The 14,986-nt window shown below is 41.7% G+C and overlaps 2 protein-coding genes across 5 annotated transcripts in view; both read right to left on the bottom strand.

Annotated features, from left to right (window-relative positions):
- Positions 1 to 248: 248 nt before the first annotated feature.
- LOC107185698 (CDC42 small effector protein homolog) lies at positions 249 to 2,055 on the bottom strand. Of its 3 annotated transcripts, XM_015573446.1 has the most exons (4): positions 1,808 to 2,055; positions 1,601 to 1,677; positions 649 to 942; positions 249 to 579 (listed from the first exon to the last, which is right to left on the bottom strand). In XM_015573446.1, exons 3-4 carry the CDS (start codon positions 901 to 903, stop codon positions 571 to 573), a joined length of 264 nt encoding a protein of 87 aa, XP_015428932.1. In that variant the 5' UTR covers positions 904 to 942; positions 1,601 to 1,677; positions 1,808 to 2,055; the 3' UTR covers positions 249 to 570. The 3 variants fall into 3 exon arrangements, with proteins under 3 accessions (XP_015428932.1, XP_015428931.1, XP_015428930.1); XM_015573445.1 differs by lacking the exon at positions 1,601 to 1,677; XM_015573444.1 differs by lacking the exons at positions 1,601 to 1,677; positions 1,808 to 2,055 and adding an exon at positions 1,293 to 1,569.
- Positions 2,056 to 2,975: 920 nt separating this feature from the next.
- LOC107185682 (cell growth regulator with RING finger domain protein 1-like) overlaps positions 2,976 to 14,986 on the bottom strand; it is a 30,977-nt gene continuing 18,966 nt past the window's right edge. The window contains exons 3-6 of one of the 2 annotated variants that reach the window (XM_015573418.1): positions 7,377 to 7,548; positions 6,646 to 6,787; positions 4,981 to 5,088; positions 2,976 to 4,775 (exon numbers count right to left, since the gene is read on the bottom strand). In XM_015573418.1, the coding sequence (XP_015428904.1) occupies positions 4,323 to 4,775; positions 4,981 to 5,088; positions 6,646 to 6,787; positions 7,377 to 7,548 (875 nt within the window). In that variant the 3' untranslated portion in view covers positions 2,976 to 4,322. The remainder of the gene's footprint in view (positions 4,776 to 4,980; positions 5,089 to 6,645; positions 6,788 to 7,376; positions 7,549 to 14,986) is intronic. The other variant, XM_015573419.1, reaches the window with a different exon arrangement.

Below are 14,986 nucleotides of genomic sequence, written 5' to 3'. Positions count from 1 at the left end.
GAACGCGAAGTACTTACACTCACACTTGGAAGTACAATAACGGTATCATCTAACCCTTATCAATGATAGATCTACTACTGCAAAAAGTCATTCCCATATAAAAAGAAAACATGTAAATACGAGTAACGTTCGATATAACATCTAGTATGTTAGTATATCATATCAATAACCACTGATTCTTTGAAATGGAAGAATAATTGCAAGTTATAAAAAAAACAAATGCACCTCAAAACTTTTGTGTATAACATAGCAGTTTCTGTCTCTACTGAATATCCAGTCTTTAATATAGAAGTTTCATTTGTACGACAGTTAAATGCAATTTGTAATTAAAATGCACATTCTTAATACTATCTCTGCAGAGATTAGCAACATTCCTTGTGAACTCAGTTTAACTTATTTCTCAGTGTAAAAAATTCGAGTTTTTCATTCGAGCACATTCTACACATACAATAAGCTACACGTATGTTTGTCTTAACACAAGGAACATAGACATTAAAAACTCAGTCAATTTCTTTTAGTCCTGTTGTAAGATTGTTTCCAGGCCAGTCTAAATGCACTGTACAGTTATTTTCAACATGCCTGAAATGAAAACGTATTTCTATACATTCGTTATAATATTTTTTACAATGAAAATAAAGACTCAGTTACCTTAACGCCGTAAGCATTATCGTAGCCACCCTTCATCTGCATCTGTGCTTGAATATTTGATAACTGTGCACTGCTCATGTCAAGATCTCCACTGCTAATGTGACCAGTATGTCTAAAATTTGTAGGCACTCCTATCATACTGCGGTCTATCCTTAGCCTCTGATGTGACCTCTGCCTTCCATTTCGTGTTCTTGGTCCTTGCTGTGTCAAGCAACAAGTGAAACACTGTACCCAAAGCTCACCACTGCCTGCCATTATTTTATTTGTCTCTTATAATTGCTTCCTCCTTAAAACCTAAAACATAACATTGCGTAACTGGTAAGTAACAATGTTGATAGAATGATAATCATTCAATTTATAGAAGACAAAAGAGTAGGATAAAAAAAGAACAAAAAATAAAAGAATATTCTCTATATATTACAATGACCCATGTGTAAACCTCCTAATTATAAAACAGAGAGGCATAGAAATAAACTTCTAGTATTGTTACTATTACTACTACTACTATTACAAATATATGATGTTCAGAAATTTATCGATTCACAACTTCATAAATTTAATGTGGTATAAAGTAACTGAAAATGATGAAAATATATATAGAGAAGTCAGCCATGAAACTAAATAGAGTATTTTTTTTTGCTAACCTTTATGCTCCAAAACGTAGACCCGAAGGATAATGAATTAACTTTAATATCTTATTTATCTAGATTATAGTTCTGTTATAAATTAATATGTTTGAATAATCTGATTTATTTGATGAAGAGCATAATACTAGTGCAAGTTGCTTGAATAAGAATGTCAGATGTTTAAAGAATATTTACGAATAAATCAAGAAGATCGAATTTACAGCAGGTCTTATCGCCGCACGAATGAGTCAGATCTAAAAGCCGATACAAACAAGGTGCGTGCAATCACCAGGTCGTCAAGTGATCGTACTGTCGTTCAGTCTAACCTTCGCGATGGCTCGAGTCTCGAAGGCAGAGAAAAGCAAAACAAACATTCCCTTTTGATCGATGAGTGTACATGTGCCTGAAAAGGACATCGAAACGGCTCGTGTATTCTTATTGTTCGCGGTAATCCATATCAAAGGTGAAAGGTTCAACCGGAATGAAAACAACGGAATTTCAGTAACGAGCAAAGGGAGACAGACAATACGCACCGGTTCACAATGAGCAGAGTATTGTAACAATTTTCACAGGGAGCATGTGAATTTGCGTCCTTTCCGCTTCTAATCCGTTCGTAGAATCATCTTAAGATGATTGCGAACCGTTGATCTTTTTAATAACATGATTCCTCGGGAAACTGAACACGAGATTCACTTGATACGAGCCTTTTTTTAGAGAAATATCGACCGACGTTCGATGGAAATTTGAATTTGTGAAACAGAGCCGAACGTCAACGTGATCAACGGTCTTCAAGCACAGTGAAATATACCGTATATCGTAAAGAACCGAACACACCCGAAGAATGTCGAACTTGGTCGAACATCACCGATCTATATAGAAACTCGGATCTTGAGACAAAGGACATGAACTAGATATTGTAGTACTTGAGAGATTCGAGCCATACTTGCTATTATTTATGATAATTTCTAGAAGACTAATTATGAATGAATAATTAAATTGTACAAGTAGCCCAAATAAGTTGGAAATACTTATATGAAGATCTAGGTTGCACACCAGATAGTGTAGCTAATACATACATTTAATTATTATACTTTTACAGGAAGTAATGTCTCATGACATTTCCTGTGTGTACGAACGACACAGCATAACAGCATGAATACGTTTTATTAAATAAATTATATACAGGTTCTCACATACAGACATAGTTGCATCATCGAAACTCCATACTTGTTAAATGAAATATAAATTAGGATGTTAAGGTCGTCGACTACAATAACATTGACTTCAGAGGCCTTTACTCTTGAATTTAAACATATAATTCCACGTACTCCCCTACTTGCACACATGTCAGGGGCTTGTAACTGCATTGCACATGAAGTTTCAATGATTCTTGTCGGTAGTAACTTACACCGCCAGGCTACGAGCGGTGAGAATCACTGTCTACTTTTAAATTCTTATCACAAAGAAAAAAGAGAAGTCTTTCGAATAATAATTTCTAGTCTTTTTATGATCAAATATTACACCAAACTGATATAACAAAATCGAAAAAGATAAGAGCTACTTAAATCTAGTTTATCCGTTTGAAAACTGTTCGAGTATTAAATTTCTATGAAATTAAAAATTTTTGAAACAGCAGAAGTGTGAATGATGGATATTTTAAATATGAACTTTTAAAACGTTAAATCTGTCCGAACAGCGTGTCTATTTACAAAAGTTTATTATCGGAAAATGCTTAAAATTTTGTTCTTGTTATTACAAACCCCTAGGCAAGAGAGTATTATTGTTTTTTTTCTTTTCTTTGAACGTATGTGTCTAGAAGATACAAAAAAAAAAAAGAAATGGCTGATAACGTGTATGCGTTGAACAGTGAAATCCGAGAATGATTTCCTTTTTCGCGCCGCTCCAAATCCTTCCGTTCCGATGCCCCGAATTCAGGACACTCTCGTTTGTCTGGTTACATAATAAGATGTTATTACAATTATCACAGTCTGTGTATTTACAGTTTATAACGTTAACGCAACATCCTTCTTAAACTAATTCCACCGAACGTTCGCTTTCTCTCTTTCTTCCTTATTATTCCCGTGTGTGATGACGCTTTCCGTAAGAACTTCTACGCAAAAGTGGCGCTCCATCGCTGCTCATGGACGGCAGAGCAATTACAAAGAAAACAAAATGGACATTTCCCTTCGTAATCATTAATCCGTACAGATAGAAAAAGGAGGGGGGAAATACTTCAAAGGCATGCACATATCGGAACTAATATATCTCTAGATCTATCGAATAAACTTGCATATCGTACGAAATAATATCAATAACTTAATCGTTACTATCATAGAATCGGGGACACATCGTATTTGTATCTTGTATATGTACACCTTAAGTATTTATACAACGTTACGTGGTAAAAATGTGAAACGTTTACTCCGTATCTGATTTAGAAATTTCTCTCCATCATCCAACCAGTTTTTTTTTCCTTTCCACATACCCATATGAGGACATTAATATTTCTTACGTTCTACCTTCAACCAACTCTGACCATCGCGCACATCCTGTCCGGTCTTCGAAGTCGAGATTTAAAGCACAGTACAAAAACAATCGTACGAAATCAAAAAAGGAAACGGTACCAACGTCCGTCATACTGTCTCCTAAACCGAAGAATCTCGAAGAAAATACTCAGGAATATCCCCGAAAACCTACAATTTTTGTTATTCATTCCAAACTGGTACTTAAATCCTCAACGGAAAGTACACAGCCCCCAATCATTCTAACACAATACACACACCACAGTTCCCTGGTCGTTCTCAGATCGGTTTCTTCGTCGTACAAATTAACGTCCCGCCTCTCGCACTCCCTCTATTTACCGTACTCTGAATTCTCGACAAAAGCTACCTCGACTCGAAGACACGAGAGATCCCTTGGCTACCATCGTTCGATCCTTCGACTGGAAACACGTACGATCCATCATCGCGTCGTGGGCAACTCAAAAAGAGAACGCAACATCAGGCTTCTCGAATACGATTCGAAATGGCTCTCGAATTTATACGGATCCTATCGGGCGAACCCAAGGAAATCGGTCAGCCTGTCGTTCCAGTCGTGCAGCCAGTGGGTCGGTCCATGACTCGATTGCCTCTGTTTGCACGGATTGATGTCCGTCTCGAGGGGCATATACTCCTCGCCCCTGATGCAGAAATAACTCTTGATCGGGCTTCTGCACATCGGACAACGGTCGAGCTTCCCAAAACACGAGGCGCAGATACAGGTGTGCCTGCAGGGTAATAGGGCGCGTGATAAGGGGAAGTATTGGCAGACTACGCAGAGCTGTTCCCCGGCTGTGTTCCAGAGCGATCCCTCCGGATCACCGGTACCGGAGGCGACCAGCGCCCCCCTCGCCGAACTACCGTTGCTGTTGCACGGCTCTGCGAGTGCCAGAGCCGAGCCCAAACCCGAGGACACGTCCCCTTCGTCATAGTTCGTTGAATTGCCCGTGGCCAGGTACAGTTGCTGAAACAGACGCAGAAGGAGTTTTTCAGTTTTATGTTACCCTTTTCACTAGTGATATTGGCGATACATTTGAATTGTATTGATCTCTTCAGAGTATCGATACGTATATTAATACCCGGAGTATCGATATTCGAAATATCTGTATCGCTCATCACTACTTCCTGCCTCGTGAGAGACCAGGAGGGGCTAAGAGGTGAGGACTCACTTTGAGGCAGGACAACTGGCCGTTCGCTTGCTTCAGATACTGCGCCAGAATCGAGGTCGGTAGGGTGCATACGCTATCTTTTATGTGGACCACGTTCACCAGCGCTACCTACAGAACAAAAATGTTCAAAACGTGTTTATCGGTGCTTTTGAGTTCCCTATGTCGTGGGTTCAAGAATCGTGGAACGCTATGTGCGTCCTATAAAGGTTGTTTTATCGAGTTGTAGCGTTTAGCTTTAAATCATTTGGTTCAATGTAATCATACAATCAGCTTTTTACTCGTACGATATTAAATTGTCACATTGATTTAGTCTATAGTATTCGAGCGCCTGTTAATATATTGATAATAAATCATTTGCTATCGACTCGTGGAGTGTGTGGTGACAAAAATGAAGGAAAAACCCTGAGACACCGACAGTCAACCGGCTATTACCAATCGTCGCCATCTAGGACACCCCCCACTCCCCCCTGTTTTCCGCTCTCGATCGTGCGACTAATTAAAAATCACCGGTTGCCAGCCAACGATCCATGACGAGAGATCGTGAATTACAAGATCCCCGAGGAAGCCTGATTTTCAGTGGAACACGTTCGGTGAATGTCGCCCGACCATCTTCTAATAAGACAAACACACACAAGGCTCTCGACTGGAAACCTAATAGGGTATAGGCTTCTAAAAGAGGATCGTCACGCGAAGATTCAAACGACTCCGATCATATCCGTGTCTCGCTGAAAATTTACGTTCGATCATAATACACGATCGTGAATCGTAACGACGACAAGCGACTGATGGTCACGTTCCGCTTGTTTTGTAATGCAAATCCAGCCGCAGTTTTACATGAATTTTTCACCGCGCACCACGTATATCTCGCAGGTTACCTCGATCCCCGTTCGCGAAGATACAAACCGGGTAGAATAAATTGTATCTGGGTCGTTGATTTAAGGCCAGCTTATTAAAACGGCGCTGTCCAACGTCGAATCACATAAACAGTTTTTCATCGGTTCCGTGATTCACGCGAAGGCTTATTCATTTATTCAATGTTTATTACGAGCAAAACGTTCATTAAATTCTAGTGCCTGATCTATATACAACACTCTTACGAACGAGAATTAATATTCGAGATTCGAGGCTTTCACGACACTATGTACAGTTTTCACTATTGGGTCGTTCGAGTGTAAGCAGTGTCCTTGTGGAACTATATTATTTTAGAAAGTAACTTCATCAGGTGGTTGAAAGACACAATACGTAAGTAGTACCTAGTAAACCTGGTTGCAATGCTTGGGAAACGTTGAGAAAATAATTCCACACGGCTTACACCCTAAAACTTCGATACAAACTCCTCTCGATTACTGTCTGGCTTGTTCTACACGATTATTGTCCAGGCATTATTTCCACCACTGGGGGGCGTAGAACCTATGAAGGGCACACTTTGTTGCCCCTCTAATTTTGTTGCCGAGGCTCGCAGATTTCGGAGAAAAAACGAATATACGAGAATCTGAAGCATTTCTTCCTATAAGATTATTGTCCCGGTGCGGACCCGTGTTCGAGACGATAATCGAGAGGAGTCCGTAATGGGAACTGTATAATTTTAATATTATCTATCTGGTTCGTCGAACGTGTTCCGCAGGTTTTGTAAGAGAAATTTCATGAATATCGAGAGATACCCACGGTCTCGTCGGGATGTGGGTCCCCGTTGTCCCGACGGGTCAGGAAGATCACCAGAGGGTAGCAGAGACGTGGTGGCGTGCCGAGTTCCAACTCGGGCGCCGGAAGCGACAATCTCAGCGTCTCCTCGCCGTGCGGCTGTCTACTGTAACCTTTTGGTCAAGGAAAATCAATCGAATATACTGGATTCGCGATAATTACCCGAACTCGCAATAATTACTTGCATTAGCGACTGTAGGGCAGAGTTGGACACAATTTTATTCGAGTAGTAATAATGAATTTGCTATCATCTCAGTTTTAGAGGCTGGACAGTTCTAGGAACGGGTAATTATGGAGAGTTAATAGTATACGGGATCTCCTTACATCCCTAGCTTTATTGGCCACAGAGGCGACAGAGAGTGTTAACACTAGAACTACCAAACCCGTCAAAATGACTGCTGGTCAATGATTGCGGGTTTTTTATTTTAGGATTACTGAAATTATAATATTGTTTTGGGCGAAATTTACATTATTATCTGATTTACCACACATTTTATGTTATACTATATCACATTAAATTGTACTATATATATAGAGTGTATTAATATACAGTGCTGGTAGTTCTAGTGTTAAGTGTGGGCAGAGAGTATTCCTAACAGGTATTTATCGCAAGCAGTTATCGCGAGTTGACCAAGTTCTCGAATCGGAGAATTTTTTAGTTTAGATCGAAAAACATTTCTGGCGTTAAAGGATACGTTTGTGGAGGCGTCAGGTACTGCGCGTGGCCCTGAAGAAGCGTGCCGTTCAAGGACGCGTCCCTGAGGGTGCTCCAGGGCTTCCAAAGCGCCAGATGAAGCTCCCGTATGCTGACACCCCAGATCGCTTGCAGAGAATACTCCACTTGACTCGACACCTCGCATTCAACCTCTGCAAACAGAAAAGTAAATCAGCGACAGTGGTGGTGACTGTTAGATATTCGTAGATACGTGTTCGATTTGAACCAAGACGCAAAAAAAGGTCTTCCTCCTTTTTCGAAAATAGTCACCATTCCCTTACTAGGAATATCTGACGGAGTAAGATTGGTAGAAGCTCTGTGTGGATCATGGAAAGTTAGTATTATTTAATATCCGGTTCTTCGGGGTGAAACCACCCCTTAAAATGTAAGTTTTTATTATTTAACTGAAGTAACTGTTGATTGTAATTAAATTGGGGTTACATGGCTGGAGGAGCTGAAACATTTCGTATCCACTGGATCCTGGGCCATATGATACATCGAGCCGTTCCATGCGTACAGAGCAATGCAAACAACCAGGAGCAGTAGGTATGTTACCGGTGTTGTCTTGCGCGATGACGTTACTCAAAATCGTTACGTAACAAGCCCACTTTCGACTCTTTTTTTCTTGTTCTTCCTCTCGTCTGGCCACGAGATATCTCCGCGAGCCAAGGAGGTTTCCAGGTCATGCGTGAGAGGAGAGAGACCGCCAGCACACTTCCTCCAGCTCTGGTTTTTGCGAATGCTCCATTGTCCTCTCTCGAACAGCTATGGAACCTGACCTTTTCCTGGACAATCGCCACAACTACCGGCGAAGAAATCTTCCACACAACTGGAATTTTGTTCGTACGAAACTCCAGAGGAAGATGTTTCACGATCAAGACGTTCAACGATTCAGAAGACGTTTCACCCTTAATCCTCAACGACCATACGGGGTCTGTTTGACCCCAAGGGAACCTGAGGCTAAATTTGACAAACATCTCTAAAATTTTATCAATTTTTTGATGAGATTTTTTAAAGTAAAAACACTCATTTCTCACGGATTTTTTTACCACACCCAAAATTAAAATTAACACCTATAAAACATTTCATTCTTATTTTGCACTATTTCAAGATTTTTCAGTAATTTTTTCAACCTAAACTAATTAATAGTTTGGTAACCGTTTAAAGTCTGTGGAGGTAACTGTGACTCCAGTGTGGGGTCTTAGCTTGCAACAGACGTTAATCAGGCACTAAGAAGCCCAATTTTACAGCTGAAGCCAGGGACTTAAGAGGTTTCAGAGATAGTGTTCTCTAATTTTCTGAATTGTTCGCGTCGACATCGGGTTCGCAGCCGCCGAAAATTCTGGACGTTTGTCGATGAGGTTGTGGCTCGTCGAGATTGTACAAGCCCGATCCGAACGAAAGTGAAAGCCGTCGAGAGATCGTCCAACACGGGTAGCTATATCGGATCGAGCCACACGGCTTAGAGAACCGCGAGAACGTAGTACGAGAACTTTTTGTTCCTGTACAAGGACACGTAGTGTATTTTCGGAACCATTTCGGAAATAGTGTCCCCCCTACAGAGCCTTTTGTCGTATCTCTCCGGGGCCGAAAAATGGTCCACGATCTCCCGAGCGTCTGTGTCTCATTGGAGACTTTGCGCGAAGGTCGGAGGAGTGTCTCTGGTCAAAGTCTCCTTGAATCCCGACTTTAGACCCTTGGATCATGGCCTTGATGACATCTTGGACGATAAAATCTCCCATTGGATGGCTAGCTGTCCCTAACGATGTTTCGTGTGTTTTTGTTTACGTCACCATGGATATATCGCAACGGACATTTAATTATCCCCAATATCTCTTAACCTGTTCCTTAACCCGTTGACCCGTTCTACGTTTTCATCATTACGAATAGAAACATTCACACCTGTTTTGCATACTAATTATTGTCCATAGTTAAATCTGCTAATTTCTACACACGCCAACATACGCGTTAGACGGTTTAGAAAATTGTTTAGTGTACGGTCTGGATCGATCGATTAAGCAGTCACGACGATTTTCATAAGTCGATTGGAACTTGACCGTACGATCGACAGCCTTGGGTGTCCGGTGAACAATCAGCAGCGCACAGAATATGTACATATATTTCTTTCTTTAATTTTCATTACAGAATGTAATATACAGCATGTTCCACCTAACTCTGCCACCCTTAATTATTCTCTTATTTGTCAAGGTACAAAAAAAAAGGTTCGGGAGAAAGTTAATGTATTTTAAGGGGAAATTAGGCTATGAGAGTGAAGGTCATCTCAAGGTCGTATCTTCTGAAACTTCTCTAATTTATTGCTAATTAATACTGTTTTATTCATTAAATTAAACTATAAAAATACTTGTGTGACATACAAGTGGCAGGTAAGAGATGGGACAGGAGGGGAAACAATAAACGGCGTAAGTGCGAATTCGCGTAAATGGGGGTATTACTGTACTCACTTTTGATTCTCACTACTGTATGCTCGAGCAGCAAACGACAGCGATTTTCGAATGTTATTTCATAATTGTAATTACTAAATAACACGAGCGCCGTAATTCTATGGTAATTTATGGAAAGCAATTCGAAGGGGGATATTTCGTAATTGTTTCACGATACGTTCGATCCGCGAATTGCACTGGGAATATGTGTAAACAAATGTGGTTGACTGTCATACGGAAATGTGTTGCCGTGGCACGAATCGAGGAAACGTTTTGTCGATTGTTACAGCAATAAACCGACCAAAACATCCTTATTGTACGTTACAAATGGAGGAGAGCGTCGATAAACAATGGGGGAGCACGGTTTGCGAAACGAGGAACAGACCACAAGAGAACACACCTTGCGTGGGACCACCGTGTGTTTCGGAACGTAAGAATGAGGGAATATTAATTACGTGAATTACAGTCCGTTGGGAGTAAGTGAAGGATCATTTTCTTGCAGGACCATGAGTGGTCTCGTTACTTCTAAGTTGAATACACTTGGAGGATTGGACTTATGGATGGCTCCAAGTCTCGATATGGTCCAGATCTTTCAGATCTAGATGTTTTAGGTTTCTAGATCTAGGTGTTTTAGGTTTTCAGATCTAAGTCTGTTAGGTCTTTAGATCTAAGTCTTTAAGGTCTTTAGACTTACGTCTTCCAGGTCTTTAAACACATAAAACAGGTGTTTCATTCCATTTCTAAAGCTTTCCCAAACAATAATTTCAAGTGACTTGTGAAATCCCAAAGCTTAGGTCATAGATAAATGAATCTATTGAAAGATGTCGAAAATTCGAATTGTTTCAAACCACTACGCGCCGTTGCGTCCGTGCAGGTCCGATGCGAACCCCACGATAGCAGTCTGATTCCGAACGAGCGGCGTTGGTGCAACCGCGAGGGAACGGATTAGCCCAGGTCTGTGGTATTATGCAACAAGATTTGATAATCGACCGTTCCGCGCAACTGCTCCCATCCTTTCTGAAATATCCTAGAAACGGCGACGTGTTCCTTCTGCCCCTCCTTCGATCTCATTGGAATTCGTGCTGGATTTCCGTTGGATCCCACGGGACCTCCTGTCTGATTGGATCTTCGATCCCTTTGGAAAGACTGCAGAGTGGATCTTCTAGAATTTTGCTTGTGAATCTCATTGGATCTCCTGGGCATCCTGGTGTATCTGATTGAATTTCATGGGATCTTGCTATTTCTCATTGAATCGTATCATAGCCTGTTTGATATCCTTATTCGATCTGCTTAAATCTCATCGAATCCAATTGGACCCTTGAACCTGGATTAGATCTTCAATCTTTTTATCTAGAAATCTCCCTTTTTTTCATCCATGACGAAATTGCTCTGTAATCGACATCACGAAACAGCAAGAAGTTAATCGATCGGTTGCGTTCGGCGGATTGCCCGTGGAGAATTCGGGTCAATCTCAATAAATCGGACAGTTCCTGCACGGTGTCGTTTAGGACCCGTTTTCCAGCCGCAGGGTAAACGGTATGTAACGATCCACGTCATCTATTATCATATCACGCGGATGCAATATCGGCCGTTCAGCTCTGTTGTGGGCTGACGATGGATGACTGTAACCTGTAAAGTATAGGTATATGCAGTTGTTACACTCGTGTGTCCTGGCCTTTCACCGAACCGTCGTCGCTCGGACACAGGCGAACGATCGTTGCACCGTTCACGACGACCGGTTGCCGCCTCTCTCGTGTGTGCTCCCTTGCTGTTGGTGTGTTCGTCGGTTCAACGGGAAAGTTCGCGAACTCTTTCACGTATGCAATCGTCGTGTGAAAATCGGCAGGGGCATCTGTATCTTCTGGTTCCACTGATAACCTGAGATACCATTGCAAGTGCTAAATTGTATTGTGAAAGATTGTCTAGAGACCTAAGGACGATCTGAAAACCTAAAAGACCTAGATCCGAAGACCTGAAAGACCTAGATCCGAAGACCTAAAACACCTAAAGAACAACGTATAAATAACAATTCCACGAATTTAGTCTGCGTGTTCACGTTCGCCGGCGTTCAGAAGGAGCTGTTCTACCGCGGACGCGATTACCGTAAACGACCGGCGTAACGGGGAAATTGAGAAATTGCTCTTCCTTCTCTCCGTGTTACGGCTCTCCCGACGAAGACTGAAATAGACGACGAAGGTCGCCAGAGACCCAGGCTACGGCGAGCTTGCGCGTATAGGTGTCCATACCAGAGAGGAGGAGGGAATTATCGAAAAGCAGACGCATGTCGCGTTCGATCGATGAATATTCCAGGAACGATCGTCGTTTTTCATTTACATGCGGTCTAAGTATTTTTCTTTCCGTTTCGGACTGACTCACCCCGTACAGTGGGACGAAAGGAGTAAATCTTTGGACGTTCAATTTTCTTCTAAACGACTAATCGTATCTGCATCAATTTTCTTTTTTTAATTGTGTTTTTCAATGAGCAATCCAACCATCTAAATCATTTTTTTTTTAATCGTCCAGTAATTTTTCTTGTTAAATAATTGAACCTGAGGTTTTCCATCGTGTTAAATATGTGGTATTTATCAAAAATGACGAAACACTTTTTTTTTTTACCTTTTATTCGTTATTCCAAACTTTTTATCTAGATAATGAGTTTGCCCATCTCTGCTTTACGCCACTTTTTCCCCTAGCATTTCCATTGTCAACTTACGATCATCTTTGGAGGTCATACCGAAGTCAAAAGAATACGTGTTTTCACTGTTTTCGTATTCTGTTAATATCGCACAAAAGTCGTCTCACCCCTAATTGTTCCCTGGGCCCGACGAAATAAACGAGTAGTCCCCGAAGTTTCGTGGACAACGAGCACACAGAGAAGGTACACACAGCATCCTTGAAACAGATCCGAGAACTCGCCCACAAGACGAGATTTCATTCCTATTTCGACGTTCCCCCGACCCTGTAACGATTCCCATGACGATCGATCACGCTACCACACACCGACCCGTTTTCACGGTCGCCTGAATTTCCGTCGCGATCTAAGGTCCGTTTCACGAGAGAAGGTAAACTCCACGGGCACGATATTGTGTCCTCGTTAAATCATTAAGTCGTAAAACTGCCCCTGTTTCGGTAGCCGAAACTATAATTCGAAACGCTTAAGCCTTTTCAGGAGCGTGCAATGTCAATTCGAAATGGGTTACCTGCAAATGTATTTTTACCAATATTGTAATTACTAGACTGCGGATTTTATTTATTTATAGCCTATAGGGATCTGTAAAATACAATAAAAAACAAAACTTTCATCAGATCCAATCAGTTTTCTAGTTTATTCCGAACCTAACATGATACTTAACCCTTAAAAGCATGATTTATTTATTTTTCGTGAAAAAAATATATTTACCATCAATGATAGCTCGCTGAAGTCGTCTCACCACCGGCTATCACATCGCAATAACCTTGAAATCTACTTTATGCCTTCACCCACGTAGAAAATGTTTGTGACACAATATGTCCCCCTCTATACCGTGTAAGTTTTGTATATAACATTTTTTCATATTACTACAAATAATATGAAATTATCTAACTTAATAGTATAATACCGGTATTTTACATTTTGGTAAAAGTTCCTGGTTTCTGCGCAGTGGACGCCTGCTATCATGAATTCATTGGCTCTGTCTCCACAGTACACATCCCCGATCACGTGCCCCCAGCAGAGCCCGTGAAGATCCCGCCACTTTAAGGAAGGTCATGGAGACAAGCTGCGCAGAATAAGTACCATTTCCCGTGGAACGAAGTATACACCCCGGATGAACACAGCATCGTTTTTGCTGCTCCTCGCCTTGCACATATTACGCGCGGAGCGGAGTTTCCTTTGTGTTTACGAAGCGTTCGAGTGACTTTCGAGTCTTCTTCCTTCTTCTGTTTTTTTTTTTATTTTTTCTCCGCGAAAACGTGACTCAACCCGCGAGCCTTGGGAAAACCGTGCAAAAACAAGAGACCAAAAAAAAAAAAAATCATCCAGTCATCTGGTTAACGGCGCGCACGCGAGAAAGGGCACGTAATTCCGCGAGAATCAAGGGTGGAAGGGGGGAGAAAAAGAAGCCGGAGATCGATATAAATGGCGGGCGCGCTGTCGGTGTGTTGATCGTTCACTGTCGGCCTTGATTGTTCCCCCCAGAGTCGTAGAAGTCACGTAGGCAACCGACACGCTCGTTATATTCTCTCCCTTCGCGAGATGCTGCGCCTTAGGCAGCCTCCCCCCCCCCCCCCCCCCTCTTCTCACCCCCCCCCTCTTTCCACACGTCGATCGAAGGTGGCCAAAGAAAACGGAGCCAGATCCAAAACCGGCGTTTATATACACCGTGTATGTGTGCATGTAACAGAGTTCCTGTAGCCTTGAAGCGTCGTCGGACACGGTGTCGAAATCCCCACGGGGGACCCGCGTCCGCCTGACTGGAGAACGCGAAACGTTGATTGGAGAACGCTCGTGGAAAAGTGCAGCTCGAATGCCTTGGATAACTGGGCGCTACAGAATGGTCCCCAGGAATTTGTCTTTTTTTCGTTACGGTGACTGGAATAATCCCTGGTGGCTAGATGTGTCGAATACCGTAGAGAGTCTAACTCTTTTGTAGGCAACCCGGTACCTATTTATAAGTTTCCTCTCGCAATTTTTTATGTTCCTGTCTAAAATGGCATTTGGCATATTATTGGAAGGGAGAAGTAACAGTTTCGGGAAAGTATGGAACGTTATCTATGTTTATCTAATCTGTCGGAATAGAAGTATTCCGATTGGTTTACACAGTAAATCCTGGATGAGTGTTCGTAGCCTCCTGGGCACTGACAAGGAAAAGTCCCCAGGTGTGACACTGACTTTTTAATGAGATTCAGCACAGCGATAAAGTTTGAAATTCTAAGGCCAATGATATTTGTTTTAACCACAGATGGCTATTAGTTTATTAAATATTTAATGTTCACTGCCGAGGAGTTTTCGAACATTCATCGAGGATTTATTGTGTGTCTAAAAATCGTATTATTATGATGATGCTTGTTCTCCAATGAGTTGAGGACCAAGACGGTTCCATAGGTGTGAATTTCTTCGAGCCCCAATCGCCACAGGTGTTCATTTTAAAAATTCTCTTTAATGTGCAAA

This window comes from Dufourea novaeangliae, unplaced genomic scaffold, assembly GCF_001272555.1.
Source record: "Dufourea novaeangliae isolate 0120121106 unplaced genomic scaffold, ASM127255v1 scaffold67, whole genome shotgun sequence".
Classification (NCBI taxonomy): Eukaryota; Metazoa; Arthropoda; class Insecta; order Hymenoptera; family Halictidae; genus Dufourea; species Dufourea novaeangliae.
This window is presented reverse-complemented; position numbering and strand designations above follow the sequence as displayed.

What these genes read in the sequence shown, in the direction of transcription:
- LOC107185698 (XM_015573446.1), bottom strand. Translation starts at nt 903, where the DNA reads ATGGCAGGCAGTGGTGAGCTTTGGGTACAGTGTTTCACTTGTTGCTTG.